General features: G+C 43.2%; 1 protein-coding gene across 5 annotated transcripts in view; it reads left to right on the top strand.

Annotated features, from left to right (window-relative positions):
- Raf1 (Raf-1 proto-oncogene, serine/threonine kinase) overlaps positions 1–20,225 on the top strand; it is a 62,016-nt gene that overhangs the window by 34,606 nt on the left and 7,185 nt on the right. For 2 of the 5 annotated variants that reach the window (XM_010637973.3, XM_010637972.3), the window contains exons 2-11: positions 2,156–2,388; positions 5,930–6,042; positions 8,003–8,105; positions 8,399–8,556; positions 10,063–10,161; positions 12,125–12,278; positions 12,969–13,028; positions 15,018–15,045; positions 15,153–15,280; positions 15,723–15,840. In XM_010637973.3, coding sequence (XP_010636275.1) covers positions 2,182–2,388; positions 5,930–6,042; positions 8,003–8,105; positions 8,399–8,556; positions 10,063–10,161; positions 12,125–12,278; positions 12,969–13,028; positions 15,018–15,045; positions 15,153–15,280; positions 15,723–15,840 — 1,168 coding nt within the window. In that variant the 5' untranslated portion in view covers positions 2,156–2,181. The remainder of the gene's footprint in view (positions 1–2,155; positions 2,389–5,929; positions 6,043–8,002; positions 8,106–8,398; positions 8,557–10,062; positions 10,162–12,124; positions 12,279–12,968; positions 13,029–15,017; positions 15,046–15,152; positions 15,281–15,722; positions 15,841–20,225) is intronic. The other 3 variants (XM_010637976.3, XM_010637975.2, XM_033759847.1) reach the window with 3 other exon arrangements.

Raw genomic sequence — 20,225 nt, 5'->3', positions numbered from 1 at the left:
TGCCTTTGTGTTCCAGGTACTGTACTAAGTACTAAGAACATAGCAACGAATAGGATTGGTAAGAGTCTTCTCTTTACAGAGTGGAAGTAGAGGACTACCCAAAATTTGTAAATACGGTTGTTCAAGATTTGTGATTAATCTAATGTAGTGTCATGCAGAACGTAAAACAGTATTATCTGATGGAAGAAGAAGAGCAGGCTATTTTGGCTCTGGTGGTTAGGGAAATTTTCTCCCCTTGATCTTAGCCAAAAGACTGAGAAATAATTAGGAAATTTTCTCTCAAGAGAGGTTTCTTGGGTGGAAACAGAATTTGCAAAGGCCACCATAAGTCTTCCTCCTATACCTCCTCCTTCCCCTCATCTCTCCCCTTTGGTTGAAACTTCACATTGAAGTTCCATATATAAGTATGGAACCTACATCTCTGGAGGAGGCTGGCATCTTCTGAAAGGTCTCGGCAGTCTTGTTAAGGCAATTAGGTTTTATTCTTCGTTTTAAATGGAGCAACACCGTGAGATTGAAAACTGAGGTTGACAGTCTCCTTCTCAAGCCTCCTTCAGAAAGGTTGGGTTAATACCCAACCTATCCTGATTAGAAAGTTTACTCCATAGTAGCTATTCAAACAGGAACTTTTGGGTGAAAACAAGGTTTGTAGTCTGTAAGTTCTTGGTTGCCTCAGCTCTGACCAAACGACTCTGGTGTCACTGCTAAAGGTAGAAAGCAAGTGAGTTTTGAGTCCCTGCTCTGTCAGTCAGAAGTGGGGTTTGTGAATTTTCTTGGCTTCAGTGGAGATGCAGTTCCTACTTGGAGCATTCCCATGAAGGTTACAGTGAATAAGGAGTAATATGTGTCGTGTGCTTTGTGTGAGCTGCAGACCAGCAGCTCCCAGTCAGAGGCGGCCATTGTTAATAAGACTAAACAAGTTTTTGAAGGAGGCCTGAGAAGGAGACTATCAGCCTCACAGTTTTCAAAAGGAAGAAACCAGCCATTTGCTTCTGCTGACTTGTAAGCCAGTGTGAGGGGCTTGCTGGTCCTGACATCTGAGATAATATCTGCCTGACTTGGTGTCATTGTGTGAGTAGCTGTGGACCCATAGCAGTTACCTTAATGCCTCAGTAAAACACTGGGTTATTTGGAGTTAGGTGGCTGTCTTCTTTTTTCTAACTGTAAATAAAATTTGCTTCTGTACCAGAACCGATAGTGGGAACTTAATAGACTTTAAGCAGATAGGGAATCCCTGGGTTTTCTCAAATAACATGGTATAAAGAAGAAAGTGAGCCAGGCGTGGTGGCACAGATCTGCAATCCTAGCACTCTGGGAGGCTGAAACAGAAGGATACCGAATTTGAGACCAGTCTGGGGAGTTTAGAGATTTAAGCAGACTCTGTCTAAAAATACAAAATTTTAAAAATGAGGGGCTGGGGCTGGAGGGCCTAGGGATTTAACTCAGAGGTTCCAGTGCCTACCTCAAAAGTGCAAGGGCCTGAGTTCCCTGGTACAAAAAAAAAAAAAAAAAAAAAAAGAATGAAAATGATGGGCTGGGGATATAGCTCTGTGTGCAGGTCATAGATTCAGTCCCCAGTAAGGGTGTAGAGAAGAGTGAGTGGTCAGAATAGAGGGATTTAAAAATCTTTGGTCAGCTGGGCATGGTGGCGCACACCTGTAATCCCAGCCCTCGGGAGGCTGAGGCAGGAGGAACTGTGAGTTCAAGACCAGCGTGAGCTACATAGTGAGTTCAGGTCAGGCTCAACTGCATAGTGGGACCCTGTCTCCAAAAACAAAACAAAAAAATAAAAAAAAAAATGGTGTTCTTATAAAAATTAAATGAGATAGTTAATATGTAAGATATCTAACACATATACTTGAAATAAGTTTTCTTTCCTTAATAAGTCTTTTAGCCAGGCATGGTGGCATAGGCCTTTAACCCCAGCAGTCAGGAGGTTGAGGCAGGACAATCTCTGTGAGTGTAAGGTCAGCCTGTACTACTTAGCAAGACACTATCTCAAAAACAAACAGACAAACAAACAAAAAACAATGTTTTTTAACTTCTGGTCCCCATTGTCCTCATTCTTGGCATTTGTGTGAAATTTGTTTTAGGATTAATAATTATTTATGCTAATTTAATTATTTAGGATTATAATTATTTTTCTTTCTAACAGGTTTCATTATTACTTAAGCTGCATCCATGGAGCACATACAGGGTGCTTGGAAGACGATCAGCAACGGTTTTGGACTCAAGGACGCCGTGTTTGACGGCTCCAGCTGCATCTCCCCGACGATCATGCAGCAGTTTGGCTATCAGCGCCGGGCCTCAGACGATGGCAAACTCACAGACTCCTCGAAGACGAGCAGTACCATCCGAGTCTTCTTACCGAACAAGCAGAGAACAGTGGTATGTGCATGCTCTTCCTAGTAAACTCAGCTTTCATCTGCCTGTAGAAACCCACATGGACCCTATTGCCCTACCGTGGGCAGGCAGAATCTCATTGTCACTTAGTGTCTTTAGAAATTGATTTTTTTGGGGTGGGGGATTTAGCTCAGTGGTTCCCTGCCTCTCAAGCACAAGATCTTGAGTTCAATCCCTGGTACCAAAAAAAAAACAAAAACAAAAACTCTAGAAATTGATTTTTCTGTCCCATTATATTATTGCTCCTTCCAAACTCCCTACTTTTCCCTACTTTGTGATCTTCCTCCTGTTGTTTCTCTTGTTTGAAATGGCTTTTCTCTGTCAACACATTCATACAGGGGACATTTATAAGACTTACTTGAAAAGTTTGTTTAATTCATTTGTTTGTTTTTTGTTTTGGTTTTTGAGACAGGGTCTTGCTTTGTAGTTCAAACTGGCCTTGAACTGACTATATGGCCTAGGCTGGCCTTGCATTCACAGTGATCTTCCCAAGTGCTAGGATGACAGGCACGTACTATCATGTCCAGTGTACCTACTGTTTTCTATTAATTTTCTTTCTGACCTTTTTTTGAGAGGTCAGATAAGAATTGTGGAGGTCATAGAGGTCTGAATGCCATTGGTTCTTCCCCATAACCATCTCTTGCCAGTTTAGGACCCATAAAGCCTGCCCACATTTGATACCCCCTCCCTGCCTTTTCTCAGCTGAGTTATCTAATGAGCTACACAATATTTTGAGCCTCTCTGTTCTGACATTTATGAAATGCAGTTCAGACTTAGTGCAGTGGCAGCTCTTGACCGTATTGTAGCTTTTTGGGTCACCGATAACAGCCTTTATGGCTTTCAGGTTGGGAACCAGTGATAGAGTGGCTTTGCTTCTAACTCTCGTGCCAAGGCTCTGGCAGAGAAGGGTGGTCTCTTCTCTGTCAGGCCACCTCTGGCAGAGCCCGCTTCAGGTTGGAGAAGCTACCTGGGGGCATCCTCAGCCATCTTCATGTCCTCGTACCCTAGGTGGTTTCTTCTACTCTCAGTAGCTCCAGAAATGATTTGAGGAATTCATTGTAGTTGGGGGCAGGGGGCAGTAGAGAAAAAGCAGAGGATGGGTGTCTGACTTTAATAATGTTAGAAGTAGTAATTCACTTTTATGTTTTTAAACATACCTGTCTCTCTGATCTGCTGCTGCTGCTTCTAGTGAATGACTAGAACTGCATTTTTAACTACTTGACCAGAAAGTCAAATGCAGATTCCTGGGCTTCATTATAAAATAACATAGGTCTGGGCCCTTGGACATGCTGGGAGGGGAGGCTGAGAGCCTATATTTTCACAGTTCCTTTGTGGACCCTTCCACCAGTGCAAGGAGGTGCCCTCCTGGTCTAGGGCACTGGCGCTTGGGACTTGTGAGGCAGAGACTGACACACACGTGGGTCTACTTGTGGAGAGTACTGCTGCTCAGTGTGCTCTTGCTTTTCTCCTTGTTCTCCATGTCTTGCCTTCATGCTTCAGATTAGTGTTTCTCACTCCCCCACCTTTTTTTAGGCAGACCTTGAACTCAGTGTAGCTCAGGCTAGCCTTGAACTCATGGTGATCCTCCTACCTCTGCCTCCCGAGTGCTGGGATTATAGTCATGCACCACCATACCTGGCTGTTTTTCATTTGTTTTGTTAGAAGTTAATGGAATTTTTCTGAGATTATCACTGCTTCAAGAAAACTTTCATTTAAAAATACAAGGATAGCCAGGTCTGGTGGCGCACACCTGTAATCCCAGTACTTGGGAGGCTGAGGCAGGAGGATCGCTGAGAGTTTAAGACCAGCAAGGTGTACATAGTTCCGGGTCAGCCTCAACCACATAGTGAGACCCTGTCTCAAAAAAAACAAAAACAAAAAACCTAGGCTAGATTAGAATAGCGGTTATCTATGCAGCATCCAGTTTTTACTTAGTTAATAGTGGCACTTGTTTAGTCTGTCTTTCCACACTCCTTGGTAATTATTTTGACACCTTGTCTGAATTATTTTGGTATGTACAAGAAACCTTTAAAGAATGTTATTTAAAAAAAAGTAATACATGTATATGGATCCTCTTACTTACTCCCCAGTTTCAGAAAGGGCTCCTGTGATAGCTACTTGAAGAGTCAGGTGGTCTTCTGTACCCTGTTATTTGCAGCTTTTCCTCTCCCAGATATCTGAGGGAAAGAGCACGCCATCCAGAGCAAAGGAAGCTGTCCTAATCTCTAGAGGAACTTCGATAGTTTGGAAAAAATCTTTTCTTTCATTCCAGATTTCATCTTTCAGGAGAATGTTCTTCTATGGCTCCCAATCATGCCCTGAATATAAATTCTCTTCTGCAAGGTTAGATTTTTCTATACTGTGCTCTTATGGCAGAGCCCATCTCTATGCTTCAGATATTGATTATCAGGCAGATAAGTAGCAAAATAAGGCCCTGTGAAACTGAATATGGGCCCTCGATGAGGCTTTCAATTACTTGTTGCACTTTTCTTCCAGTCCTTCCTAGTTTCATTGTTTCTGCTTTGCACCCTAATGTGGTGGCCCATACTGGAGCCAGGTAACTGGGCAGGCCCAGCACCTCTGTGCTGTTCTGTAGGCATCTGTCTCTCTCCTAAGGCAGCCAGGGAGGAGTTGCAGGAGCTGGCAAGGCTTCTGGTAGCTGCAGCTGCTTTGTGCAGGAGGAGGAACTGTACTGTGGGCTCAGCATTGCACGTCTAAGTCTGCTCACTCTAGGTGCCTTATTTAAAATTAACTTTCTTAGCTTTGAAAACAAAATATAGAGAGCTTTTATCTATAAACTTTGAAGGATTTCAGTTGAAAATTTTATATACCTGCCATCAGAAAGCCAGCCAGCCTATGAAAAATAGGCATTTTAAAATCATAGAACTTGTCTCATGTTTGTTATGAATCATACTGGCTTGTTACCCTTTTCTTCCTGTAATGTCATCTTGCATACCCTTTGTCAAGTCAAGCAAATTAGAGGTGCATTCAGAGAATGTCACTATCCCTTTCCATCTGTATTCTCAGGTGTTAACAACTGGGCCACATCTTTCTATACTCCTCGTTAATAATCTTACTCTATTATTTTGAAAAATATTTTCCCCTAATGAATATTTCATGGACTACTTTCCTCCCTCTAGGTAACCCTAGTAAGCTGCACAATGGGCCACCATATGGCTATTCATATCTCCCCCTCCCCCTCCCCGTGTGTGTGTGTGTGTGTGTGTGCGCGCGCCCCCCCCCCGTACTGGGAATCAAACTCAGTACCTTGCGCTTGCCACACGCCACACAGTCACACTGCCACTGAGCAAAATTCCCAGCCCATGGCTGTTCATATTTCATTCAAGCACACACTTAATGCTGGACAATTCAGGTGGTTCCTGTGTGCATATGCACACGTGTTTACCATTACCAGCAGTGCTGTCATAAATCTTTGTACACCTCACGGGGTGGTGTCTTTATTCCTGTGCTCTTTCCAACTGGTGCTGCAGCCTGGGTGGGTCCTGAAGGTGACCTTTATTTGTAGGTCAATGTGCGGAATGGGATGAGCTTGCATGACTGCCTTATGAAAGCGCTCAAAGTGAGGGGCCTGCAACCGGAGTGCTGTGCAGTGTTCAGACTTCTCCATGAGCACAAAGGGTAAGAGCTCATTATTCAGGATGATGATTCCATTCAAATAATTGTACTAGCTTCCCACAGAACAGTGATGGTGAACCTTTCAGAGACTGAGTGCCAAATTGTGACCTAAAACCCATGTGTGTATTGCAAAGTGCCAAACACTACAATTAAACCTGAATACTGAAGTTTTAGTATATAAAAAATCCTCTACATTTACATCTTTTGTTTTAAAAGAAAAACACAATAACATGTATGTCATAGGTTTGCCATCACTGCCATAGAATATCATGTATTCATATACTTTTGTTTGTAAAGAGAGAATTCAGAAAAATACGGTACCAAGAACTTACAGTTACCATATCCTTGGAAATTCTCTTGAAAAATAAAATACATGTGAATGTTGATATTTCCATTTCTCGACAACAAAGATTGTTTTTTTGCATTTGCTGTAAGGCAGTTCATGGAGTGGATGGATGATCGCTATTCATAGGTAAAGCACACTACTCTTAGGAGATAAGCTCCTGCTATTCACTTGTGCTTTTTTGTTGGGGCTACTGGAGGTCAGACCCAGGGCCTCATACATGCTAATAAGCACATGCTCTACCCCTGAGCTAGCCCCTCTCACTCATTTTTATTTATTTTCATAAGTATTAAATCCTTCCTGTTTGACAACTATGGGGCTGAAAGACAGATGCAGGAGAATTTCTGTTTCGAGGAAGACTGAGCTGATTTCTGATAGCAGTTGTAGGCTGGTGGTTCCAGGATAGAAGTAATCCCCCCATAGCAGCAGAGCTGTCCATAATTATATAGTATGCTTCTCCAGTTGGGGAGACCTTTACAGAAAGTTCTTTGAACTTTGCCCTCTTGTGGAAAGCAACATCTCTGTCATGTAAATCTTCAGCTTCTGTCTTTGTGGTTTTGAGAGGTCCCAATCTGAGAGAACAGCCTGAGTCATGAGTCTGCTCAGAGGGTGAGCTTAACTGTGTCCATTCTTCCTAAGCCAGCCCACGGTGTTCCTTAAGAACCAGAGGGATTCTGAGACAGTGAAGACCTTGTTTGCTCTTCTCCAAAGCTTTGTTGATTTGGAGGTGGCCTGGGTTCTATCTAGGACAGATAGTTCCTGGAGCTTGATTAGAAAGTAGTGTCTCCCCTCCTCTTCGTTACGATGGAACAGCACTTCAGAGTGTCATGAAGTGTCCCAGACCTTGTGCAGGGAATTACATTAAGGGTGGATTACTTATTGGGGGTAAGAGGAAAAATTACTTGGATAGGTTGTCTGGTAGGTGATGGGAGAGGCTTGAAGGTACTAGATCTGCATTATTCTCTCCTTACCTGAGCACATCCAGCCTTCAGGAAATGGGCAGGCAGGAAACAAGACAGGAGAAGGGGATACATTTTTCTGTCTTGCTTACTCTGGGGGCAGCAAGAATGGTCTCAGTAAATTTTAAGACAGTTAAGCTTCCCTTTGACTTAAATTTGTTTTTATAGGTCCTGTGAACAACTACAGATCTGAGTTTATTATTAATGGCAAAGTATAGTTGTAGTTCTTTTCTATTTTGGCTCTGTAGTAATACTTACAATTTCTTGCACAGGATTTGAGGATTTTTAGGGGATTTTAATATCACAAAGTCTTCTTTAATATGTATTTACCTTAACATGAGATCATTGCCTTTTATGTTTAAAGAAAACTTTATTCTAAGAGCACATACACACAAAAAAGAGCACAAGCTTTGAAGTCCAACAGGCATAGATTCCAACATAGGCCCTTTTCTTAACTCCTTAGAGCCCAGATTTTTCCTTTTGAGGTAGGGTGATAATACCTACTTTATAAGTTTGCTGTATGGATTATGTATGTGAGTGCTGTTTGGGCATAAGTTGTATTTAGATAGCACACAATAAAAGGTAGCTGTGTTACTCATGTTGGACTGTCAACTTGCTTCAACATTTCCCTTTCATGTTATGTTTTTTAAACCCCCTTTAGTAAAAAAGCACGTTTAGATTGGAATACTGATGCTGCCTCTTTGATTGGAGAAGAACTTCAAGTAGATTTCCTGGATCATGTTCCCTTTACAACACACAACTTTGTAAGTTGCAGATCTCTTCTTATTTCATGGTGTGTTGAGTGCCTTGGTGTGCATGATAGGGACTTCTGAGAGGTAAGGTAATAAGTATATACATTGTTGGATTATTTACAGCTCTAGTTGTGCCATTGTTTACATTCCGTTAGCAGAGATATACTTTAATTTCTGGTTATGAATTGTGCAGATTTTGGAAACATGACTCTTCATTTGTTTAAATTGGAGACCAGGGAGGAAATAAACTATCTCTAGTCATCTTGCCTTTACTCAGCACAGCTTAGCCCTGTGTCTTGTTACAGGCTCGGAAGACGTTCCTGAAACTTGCCTTCTGCGACATCTGTCAGAAGTTCCTGCTGAATGGGTTTCGATGTCAGACTTGTGGCTACAAATTTCATGAGCACTGCAGCACCAAAGTCCCTACCATGTGTGTGGACTGGAGTAACATCAGACAGCTCTTGTAAGACACTGTCAGCCCCCAAATGGAGGGGTGGGGCTGTAGATGGCTTTGTGATCTGGAAATCATCTGCATTAGAAGCATGATAGTTTTGAAGTTAGCTATTTTAGTCTGGCATTATAACCCATCATCTGTCCAGTGGATGGTGGCGTACTATGATGCAGGGAGGGATGAGCAAAAGGACGTGAGAGCTCAAAGGTTTCTCACCCTTTCTCTGCTGGGGACATCTACTAGATAGATAGTGGACTCTATTCTGCATTTTGTGGAATATGCCTGATGGGCCTTAGAATACTCAGGAGTAGAAAGCATAGCTCGGCTGGGTGTTGTGGTGCATGCCTATAACACTAGCATTCTGGGAGGCTGAGGCAGGAGGGTAACGTGGAGCGTACCCTGGGTAACTGAGTGACTTAGCAAGACCCTATTTCAAGTAACTTTAAAAAAGGGCCAAGGAGCTGGGGATTTGGCTCAATGGTCCTGCCACCTGCCTCACAAGCACAAGGGCCCGAGTTTGACACCTCGGTCATCCCCCTCCCCAGGGCCAAGGATATAGTTCAGTGGGAAGATGTCCTGGGCTTTTCAGTCCCTAGTGTATACACAACACACACACACACACACACACACACACACACACACACACCCCATAGTTGATGCTATTTTCTTCATCTCAGACTGAAGAAGGTATTATTTGGGCTTAAACTGGTTTTAATATAAAGTTTTGAAAGAGTCATACTTTTATCAGGGGACATACCAGGTACCAAACTGTATCTCATACAGTTTAGTTTATTAAATAATTGAAAATTGACTGTTTACAGTAAAAGCACATGTTTCAAAATTCCTTTTAAAACCTTACTGTGAAAAGTCAGTTTCATCCTTTACTGAGGGTATCAGAGAAGCCAAGGGGGCATTTCCTTAGTCCACACTGGGAACATCCTTGTTGCTTTCATGGTACTTGGTGTTGGCTGAGCTTGAGTAGCACAGAGGGCACAAACTTAAAGTCCAGTGGCTGCATCACCATGCCAGTTTTGTTGTTACCTGTGACAGGCCTACTCTGAGATATGATGCGACAGCACTCAGTGCCCCCGCATGGAGGGATGCTGCCAAGATAATGGTCACCCTACTTCTCCTTTTGTTTAGGGCTTTAGGTATTAAGTCTGTTTTTTCTTCATACTTAGGCTTCACTGTCTGTCTCAAGAAAAGCTCTCTGTTCCATAGTTTGTAAAATGCTCTGCTGTAGCTTTAAAATGCATTCTTTTGCTTTAGCTGGACATCGAACCAACATGTCCTATAGTTGCCCACAGGGGCCTGTGTATTTGTTGGCAGGTCCTGTCACATCTGCTTCCAGCTGGACCCTGCCACTCGGGTGGGCAGTCCTCTTTCTCCAGGTGGCCAGGGTGGTGGAGGAAATGTGCCTGGGGAAAGTGCCATTCGTAGCTGGGAGTGGGCAGGGTGGCTGGGCCTCTTTGAGGTCCCTGCATATCTGTAAACAGGTCTTTCCCTGATTTCTCTTAGGTTGTTTCCAAATTCCACTATTGGTGACAGTGGGGTCCCAGCACTACCGTCTTTGACAATGCGTCGGATGCGAGAGTCTGTTTCCCGGATGCCTGTTAGGTAACTTGTAACCCGTAGCCTTTCTTTTGGAAAGCAGAGTTGGGCAGGGGTGAGAGTCAGAAGCCCTAATTCAGAAGACAAGAGCTGCTTGTGGTCCCTCCTCTGTTCTGTGCTGCTGCTTGCATCATGGCCAGATGTGGAAGTGTCTTTTGTGGCCCCGTGGCTCTTACATTCTGGGAAGTGACTTGGACTCAAGTCCCTTCTGTACTGTGGTACATTCTTTAGTAACTGGTTACTTGTGGAGAAGCTTAAGAGCCTACCTTTCTTTGTGGCTGAAGAGGAGGCTCAGTAAGAACAAAGCCCTGCACTCCCAGTGCTTCTTAGGGTTTTGTATTGCTAAAAAAGAAGAGTATAATTAGATCTTCAGAATAAATACCCTTTAAAGAATGCCTGTAAGTTCCATATCACTTATCTTTAATGCTGCTTTCTAGCTTCACAAATTAGAGTTTGAGTTCACATCTTGCTCGGTGTTACACATGAATTTAGAACCTGAAATGAAATCTACATCTTTGTCAAAAGTATCTGTCTTTAATGTGTATGTCATCAGGTAACATTTAATAGCTATTGTAGAACTTCTGGAGAAATTGTTAAAGACAGCTTTATTTTGGAACAAGGAATTTGCTGGGCATGGTGGCATAGGCCTGTAATCTCAGCAGTCGGGAGGCAGAGGCAGGATTATGGGTTCAAGACCTGCCTTGACTACATAGCGACATCCTATAAAAAGAACAAGGAATTTGTATCAAAATTATATATATTTGTATATAACTTTAACTTTTTTTTGGTACCGGCAATGGTACTCAGGACCTTGAGATTGTGAAGCAGGTGGCAGAACCACTGAGCTAAATCCTTGACCCAACTTTAACTTTTTGATAGTTTAAAAAGCATATTAGACCAGAATACTGTGTTTGCCTATGAAGATTCGAAGAAACTAAGTTTCTGAAGGCATACCTACAGGATTAGTTGGAAAAGTGGCTCTTCAAGGTGATAGGACAATTTCTGTAATGAAGACTAGCCCCTTATGCCTTGAATTCATATATATTTTACCTGATTGTGAATGTAGCTTAAACTAATCTTTAAAGCAGATAATGAAAATGGTGTTTGGGGGCTGAAAGCCAGGGCCTCATACATGTACACAAGTGCCCACCACTGAGCTGTGCCCTAGCTGCAACTATTGTGTCTGGATTGGTGGTACTGCAGATATAACCCTGGCAAGCAAACACTACATTCAGCTGTGTTCCAGCCCCAGATGTTCTACCTTTATAAATGTTCCCAAATTGTTGAAGAGATGGTTGTCACATTGGCTGAAAAAGGCCATTGATTTATTCACAGCTAGGTATTTCAGATCTAGGGCCAAGTTGACAGTAATTCCTTTTGTGTGCTGGTTTAGGGGAGAAGCGTGTACATTGGGTAAATGTTGGCCTCTTTGCAAAGGTGCTCAGCAGGCCTAACCATCTGCTTTAGAGGTTTAGTGCTCTCTGGTTTGGTTCTAAATGAAACTGGGCAGGTTTCAGCTAGGTTAGCAGGTGGTATTTGGCAAAAATTGATCTGTTCTTTTGTGGAGATGCTTTAAAATTCTATGTATTGTGTAGAGCTGATTTATTGGAAAGAAAATGTGTAATGTGTTATTTTCATCTGAATTATAAGCTCAGGTGCTAGTATTCTCATCTTCAGTAATTTGTATGCAGTAGGATCGTGTACCTTAGTGATAAAGTGCTTGCCTGGCCTGTGCAGTTCTTGAGTTTGATCCCTACCACTGCAAAAACAACAGTTTACATGCAGAAGCACCTAGATGGAAGAGAATTTTTTTAAATGATGCTTTGAAAGAATGAGATATTTTATAGTTCATGTTTGTTCCCACGTATTTAGATGAAGTTCAGGTAGCTGAAAGACTGCCCCAGTGGGGTGGCTTGAGTGCCAATCATGGAGTCTTTTTTTATTTTCTTCTTCTTCTTCTCTTGCCCAGTTCCCAGCACAGATACTCCACACCTCACGCCTTCACTTTCAACTCCTCCAGTCCCTCCTCCAAAGGCTCCCTCTCCCAGAGGCAAAGGTCAACATCCACACCCAATGTCCACATGGTCAGTACCACGCTGCCCGTGGACAGCAGGATGATTGAGGTAAGGAGCTCCAGCGTGGTGATCTCTGTCAGTCACTTTGTAGCTGGGGCTTCTAGTAGGGGTGAGTTTTGGGTTTCAAATTGGGTCAGGTATGTTGCAGTATTTTCTCAGGCCCCTTGACTTAAAATATTTTTATTTTTATTTAAAATATGTGTAGAGGGCCGGGGATTTAGCTCAGCGGTTCTACCTCCTGCTTCGCAAGCGTAAGGTCCCAAGTTCTATCTCGAGTACCAAAAAAAAAAAAAAAAAAAAAAAAAAAAAAAAAAAAACGCAAAAAAAATCTAGACTGTCAGAGTGATCAGGTTAGTATATTATTCAAATATAAAACTAACACTTCCTGAGGAAGTGTTCACAGTTGTACGTTCTTCGCATGTCAGATTGGAATAGTTTTTTATTAATAGAGTCATAAAGAGTAGTTTTGTACAGGTGTGGGGAAGTAAGCAGTGATGGAGAGGTACAGATTCTTTAGAGGACTTTTAAATGACCTCATTCAGAAACGAAAGGGTGGAGTCCTTGGAGTTAAGTAAGCAGCTATAGAAATGCCCAAAGCTAGTGTTTTCAAACCTTTTCTTTTCTTGGCTTTTTGGTATGTTCTGTTTGTTTTCTACTTCATCTTTAATAATAACTGAATATACTTAAACTACTTCCTTTGTTCTTTATTCTTCTTTGTTTCTCATTGCTTTGGACTAGAATAACAGCCTGAATGCTTCTCCCAGGGCGTGGTCCAGAGGATTTTGTGTGAGGGGAAGAGTAGGTATTTTTTCTTCATGCCTTTGTTTCCTTGCCTTTAACAGGATTGTTAAGATTGTTATAACTTATTTGGCACTCAAAGGTCAGCATTCTGTCCCTGCACTAGAGCCCAGGAGTGTGGTCACTGTTCCCAGGGTCCTCAGTGACAAACTTATCAGGGAGAACTGTGCTTGCTTTGCACTGTGAATTATGCCTTGAAAATAGTCAGGGACGTCTGCCACCTCAGGCGTGGTTTATCCTTCTCAGCCTGCAAATCACTGTCATACTTGTCCTGCCACCATGAGGGGGCCATGTATAAACTGTGAGTTTGATTACTGTTTTTTCACCATGATTCCACTAATAGTACAGTAATAAGCCAGCTACTTTTCTTCTGTTGTATAATTTGTTCCTGCATAAGCACTCTTAATACTTGGAGCATTAAAAGTGAAAGTTCTTCAATTTTTATTGTACAATAACTGTCATGCTTATTATTTTTAAAAATCACATGCTTCATCTCTTTTCTTTGGGTGGCACTGGCGTTTGAATTCAGTGGTGCTCTACCTCTGAGCAACACCCCAGCATTGTTTATTTTATATTTTGAGACAGGGTCTTGCTAAGTTGTCACACTGGCCTTAAAATTGCAATCCTCCTGCCTCAGCCTTCTGAGTAGCTGGGATTTCAGTCCTTGCATGATTTAGCATTTTACATGTGAAATTTTTTTGGAAAGCATTTATAATTCTCCTAAACTAATATTTAGATTCCTTCTAGGATAAACCTATCCAAATGTAGTTACAGTGCAGCAAAATATGAGCTATTAATGAATACAGGGAAGAAAATTACAGTGACATGAAAGGATAAAATCTTTGTATATGTGGGAATATAACTGTTTAATAAAAATATGTTTTTCTATGCTTTGACTACAAAGAACAGCCTAGTTGGCTAATGAAGCTATTTCTGCTGAATATTCCATTGAAATCCAGGTTATGTTTGGCTGGTATTTTGCCTTGCTAGAAGTTACCCTGCCATACTAAAGCCCTAGTGATTCCCATACTTCCCTCCTTCCCTTGCAGGTAAGGTGGGTACAGAGTTGGCCAGGGCTGGGAAGCAGAACCAGGCTTCACTGCTAAGTGCTGAGGATACCAGGCAGGCGGGGAGGAGGGCAGGTGGTTCATGGTGGTTTTCTCTTTAAGGATATCATGGACTAGGTCATTCTAGCTCCATTATATGGTGGATCAAGAATCTCGCCTACACTAGCATTACACAAAGCAAAGTGCACAGGACTTCCCAGGAAGATGCCCTTTTTGAGGGCAAGGGGCATGTGATTTCATATTATTTTGTTGCAAATTCCATTCCTAGGGAAGGTATTTAAATTAGGATCTAGGTTTAAACTGTTCTGTTTCCATAATGGCCTAATGTCACACTTGCCCTGTGGTGTGAGGTGGCTTACAGTGGCCATGGCACAGGCCCATCCCATGCTTGATGCTGTCTGGTTGTGTCTGGGACCCTGGCCGTAGCTCTTGGCCTGTTCACAAGTTTTGAACCAGAGGACTATGACCCATCATGCTTTCCATGATTCCAGTCTTGAGTGAAGTCATGGTATGTGCCCTGGCTGACTCCAGCTTCTGGTTTTGTTTCCCTAACTCTTAGTGCAGTAAGAGGGAGCTTGGCAAGAACATCACTGCCTCTCCTCTTGAGGCTCAACCTGGGCAGAGTCCAATTTACAGTGATGTGCCAGCCTTCTAGGAAGGGTGCCTTTTGTGTATGTTGTTTTTTCTGTGAAAAAGAGTGCGGTTTCTATTGGATATGAAAGATTATAATGTCAGGCTTCCTACTGTAAAAGCTAGTCTTGGAGAAATTGGCCTCCAGCATTTGATGAATTTAATTGAGGGAAATGGATGAGTGTATAGGATTAGACTTTGTGCTGGAGGTTTTATAGTCCACTTCACTCCTGCAGATCCCCCTGCTTTCCTTCTAGCCCACAGGTTGACCAGCTTTCCTTTTCTGTTTCAGGATGCAATTCGAAGTCACAGCGAATCAGGTACTTTTCCGTAGTCATTTAGCAAACAGTAATAGACTTTTCTCTCTATGCTGTGTATCTCCTGTGGACTTATACACGTGTGGATGCTGTTTGTTTTGTCTATTAAGCCTCCCCATCAGCCCTGTCCAGCAGCCCCAACAACCTGAGCCCAACTGGTTGGTCGCAGCCCAAAACCCCGGTACCGGCACAAAGAGAGCGTGCTCCAGGACCTGGCACACAAGAGAAGAACAAAATTGTGAGTGTGGCCCACAGTCCTTTGTGTATTAGTGCTCTTGTTGGAAACTAGAATGCTATTAACTTATCCTAGGACAGAACTCTAATAAAATAAGCTTAATGAGTGAGGTTATGAATCTTAGTGCCATTTTTGTCATGCTTACTCGGGAAACTTGCCAGTGTGCCCCACACTAAAATGGCATTTTCTCAAAGGCAATAATGAGAATTTTGGTTGGGGTGGGGCTGAGGATTTGGTTCAGTGGTGCTGCTGCCTACCTTGCAAGTGCAAGGTTCTGAGTTCGATCCCTGGTACAAAAAAAAAAAAAAAAAGAATTAATGGTTTCTGTGTTTGTCTTTAAAGATGTGGGCATGGGTGGCATTGGATTGACCTTTGCCTCAATGCCCTAGCTGTTAATCGGCTGTTGCCATCTGTGGAGCTTGTTAACGATCTTCCCTTATTTCAGAGGCCTCGAGGACAGAGAGATTCAAGTTACTACTGGGAAATAGAAGCCAGTGAAGTGATGCTCTCCACCCGGATTGGGTCAGGCTCCTTTGGAACTGTCTATAAGGGCAAATGGCATGGTAAGTGTAGGCCTCCCTGGGCTGCAGGTTCGGGGCAGCTGAGTACAGGCCACAGAGGCCTCGAAGCAGTGCTCTCCCACAGGGAATGGGCCATCTTTGAGGCTTTATCTTAATGATGTCAGCGTGCTTCAGTTGGGATGATAAAGTTCTTGGGGCAGTTAGAAATTGGTGAACAAGAATTGAGCTCTAATCAAATGTTGGAACTAAATCCAGTCTGCTCATGAAACCTGTTGGGAAGCACCTGCTGCTGGTGTTGGGGGAGGATGGATTCTAGAAACTCAGCGCTAGAAAGGACCTTGCAGAGTGTGGCATGCAGGAAAACAGGTCCAGAGAGAGGACTCAGCAGCCCCTGGTAAGACAGTCAGGCCTCTGGGGGGAGCTGCTGCCGTTGTGCTTGTGGTCAGCTGTGGGCGTCCTGGCAAGCGAGAATGTGCAGACTTGCTTCTCAGTGGAATGTGAGTGCTGTGCTTCAGTGGAGACACTTTGTCGCTTGGAAGGAAGGTGCTCTTTTAACTTTTAGTTACAGCTTGTATGTTTTGGCAACGTCCAGTATCTTGGCAACATACTTAACATTTCTGTGTCAGTATTTTTAATGCCTGTGTCTTTATGATGTTAGCAAATATAGGCAGTATTTTCTTGGAAACATTGCATCTCTTCTAAATTCAGATTCTAATGTAGAAAAAATCTAAAGTGCCTAGGTGCCTGTGTTTCTGCTTTGGATGCCATGATAGATGTCTTTATACATAAGTGGGGAAAGTGGAAAGAAGTGTAAGAGCACCATGGGGACATAGCATTGAAATTGGTGATGCAGAAAACAAACTGCAGTGTCCTGAGTAGGCACGGCTCTTTACCATTGCAACCAATCATGTGAGAAATCCTGGTCCTGAATGGCACAGGGCCGGACATTGACAATCTTTTATGCTTTCTTTCCCTTTGAAACTCATGTGTAAGATACTGCCGCCCAGAGAAGTGACACAGTTGCAGAGTATTTGAGATGCCCCGAACCCGTGGGGGCCTCAGCAAGGAAGGGTGCAGGTCTGCAGCAGGGCTCGTAGCTGTGTCACAAGTTGCTAGGAGACGGAGGAGGGGAGTGTGGACATTGTGTCCAGTGTTTCCAGTAGGAGCAGGTGGTCCTTTTCATCCCTTAGTTCAAAGGCCTTAGTGCAGAACTGACAGGTACGGTACAGTTATGACTGTGCCCAATTTTGATTTTCTTTTGGTGGAGCACTTTTATTTGGGCCTTCCTATTTTTTCAAGGCCTTTATTACCAGCACTGTGTGTAGGCTTGTTTCCTGCCCATCGTGTGAGCCTTACACTCAGTGGTAGAAGTATTGTAGGCCTGACAAGCAAGGAACCATGTGAATGAGGATATGCTGCCAAGGAAGTGGATAGTTCTAATTTGAGGATTTTGTGCTTTCTCTGTATGTGCCTATTTTTTGTTTACAATGCAATGTTTCATTCAGTGTCTTAGAAATAGCAGCTTATAATTTCAATTCAAAAATGTTTGAACTTAGCTCAGCAGCTATAGAAGCAAATGCCGAGGGTCCAGAGCAGTGGAGACAGAGGCTCAGCTCAAGACGAGAGCTGTGAAGGCCAGCTCCTAGCCCCCTGGGAGCATCATCTCTGGTCACTCCCAGCAGCACAGGAAGGGAGATGCCTATCCTCGGGGGCTGGCTTTGGATGCTAGTGTGAGGCAGCTTGGGTCAGGCTATGATGCAGTCAGTGAGAGAAGGGGACTAAGTGTCCTTCTGTTGTAGAAAGCTGGTGTGTTTTAATAAGGGCAGATGACCCCTCTGGGCAGAGTAGAAGAGGTGGTATGTAAAAGTCAAAACAGGATGCCTGTCATCACAGCTCCTAGGGTGGGAAGATTGCAAGTTCGAGTGCAGCCTGGGCAACTTAGTGAGACCTTGTCTCAAAATAGGTAGGTGGGTGGATGGATGGACTGGGGATGTTGCTCAGGGGTGAGCATTTGATTAGCATGTGTGAAGTCCTGGGTTCAATCCCCAGTACCACTTTAAAAAAAAGTTAAAAGTAATTGTGCCAAGTGGGACTAACTCTTTCTCCTATAGTGGTCAGTAGATGAGGTATAAATTCTGATATTAAAAATATGATACCGCCGGGCGTGGTGGTGCACGCCTGTAATCCCAGCACTTGGGAGGATGAGGCAGGAGGATCACTGTGAGTTCAAGACCAGCATGGGCTACATAGTGAGTTCCAGGGCAGTCTCAACTACATAATGAGACCCTGTCTCAAAAAACCAAAAAAAAAAAGATACCTAGAGGGTGTCTTAACCTGTTGTCACAGGGTTCTCCCTGTAGAGGGGCTTCCGTCCTGATGAGCCAGTCTCAGGTTGGCAATGCTGAAGGCAGACCACAGCAGCTGTGCCAGCCCACTGCTTACCTAGCTCAGCCCCACCATGCAGGTGGCATCTGGTGGCTTCCCCTTGTGAATCATGAGAGGATTGCATGGAGAGTATCATGAGCCTAGGGAAAGATCCCGATTCAGAATTTCAAGATGGTTCCTGCGGAATCTGTTGCTTTCACACTTGTGTAAGGTAGAAAATGCCCAAGTCACACCATCCATACCACATTTACCTCTTCTCCGTGAGCACCCTCCCTCCCTACTTACACACCACCATTCTCACCCCTTACACGGTGTGTGCTGGAGTTCGTGAGTACTGGCCTTCCAGTGGTGGGCATGCCAACTACAGGGTGCTGGCATGCTTTGAGACAAAAAAATATGTCACCATGTAGTCTTTTCTGAGAGTGAGCTTAGAAGACCAGAGGAATGAGCAGCCAGCAGATGTCAGTGAGCATCTGTTGTCAGGTACCGGGGGGTTGGGAATGGGTGGGTGTGGAAAGACTTAGGGGCCCAGACTGGTGGAAGCTACCTTTATTTTCAATTTCAGACTGTGAGGCCTGTGCTTGAAGTGTCCTGGTGTTTCCCACCCAACTTCTGAGGACAGCCATTCATAACTCTCCTTCTGCCTACAGTTTTATCTTAGGATCCATTCATTTTTTTAATTCATTGTTTATTAGTACATTTTAGGTACGCAATATGATGACATTCATCATTGGGAATTTGTACTTTTACATGATATATCTTGGTTCTTATTTTTTCCCCATTTTCCTGCCCTCCCTTCAACCCCTTCATACCTCCCTATTTACAAAGACTTCGTTTCTGTTTTTAGGATCTGTTCACTTTTTAAAATTTATTTTTAATAGATACATTAAACAATTGTACATATTACTGTCATACCATTAGTGTTTTGATATGTATGTACACTGCATGATGCTTAAATTACATTAAAACATGTTTGTCTCCTCAAATGTTTATCATTTCTTCCTGGTGAATTTCAGGTTCCTTTTTTTTTTTTTTTGTGAATGTGACTTCATTCCTTAATATTGTGGGACCATAAACTCGACACATCTGACATCTAACAGGTCAGGAGTTATATGTGTCCTCTAGCCACATGACCTTTGTTTTTCTTTTTGGTTCCTTTTTTTTTTTTTTTTTTTTTTTTTTTGAGACAGGGTCTCACTATGTAGTTGAGACTCATCTGGAACTCACTATGTAGCCCAGGCTGGTCTTGAACTCACAGCGATCTTCCTGCCTCAGCCTCCCGTGTGCTGGGATTACAGGTGTGCGCCACCACTCCCGGCTAGGTTCCTTTCTTAACAGCTTTAGAAATGTACATTATTGTCATCTCTAGTCATGCTATCGTGCACTCCTTCACAGGACTTGGGGTTCCTCTCTGTGACCTAGTTACCATTCATTCGTCACCCTTTCCCCGCTCTGGTAACCCCATGTGCTCTCAGTCTGTACCCATTTTTTTAGTACCTGGGATCAAACTAGGGACGTTTGCTTCTGGGGCAGGCGGTGGAACCACTGAGCTAAATCCCCAGCCCTGTACCCATTCAGTTTTAGTCATGTTTCTCAGACATTTCTAAAACACCACTCACTCTTCCAGGGGCTAGGAAATGAAACAGTGAACAAAAATCCCCTTCCCTTATGGAGTTCCACACTCTGGTGTGAACAGTGAGGAAAGACCTGGTATACAGTACAAGCCCAAGGAAGAGGCAGGAGCTCAGGCAGGGAGCGGCTTGTTCCCATGCACCAAATATTATGGAAGGAACCAGCAAGTGACACACAGTGGCAGCAGAATGGAAGTAAAATAAAGTTTACTCCATCGATGGGGATCGGGTGATTCCCCAGTGGGTTACAACTCCTTTTATAGGATTTTACAGCCTTGATCTCATGCAGTTGGTTACACTGCATTTTGGCAAGGCAGTTGAATTTCTACCTGATGCAGTTGTCAGGGAAAGTTACCTTTAAGATTTATTCAGTTACCTATTCTTTTTTTTTTTTTTTTTTTTTTTTATTTT

The sequence above is a fragment of the Fukomys damarensis genome, unplaced genomic scaffold (genome assembly GCF_012274545.1).
Source record: "Fukomys damarensis isolate Sample0158 unplaced genomic scaffold, DMR_v1.0_HiC HiC_scaffold_37, whole genome shotgun sequence".
Classification (NCBI taxonomy): Eukaryota; Metazoa; Chordata; class Mammalia; order Rodentia; family Bathyergidae; genus Fukomys; species Fukomys damarensis.
Note: the sequence above shows the minus strand (reverse complement) of the source record. Positions and strands in the feature narration are given on the sequence as shown.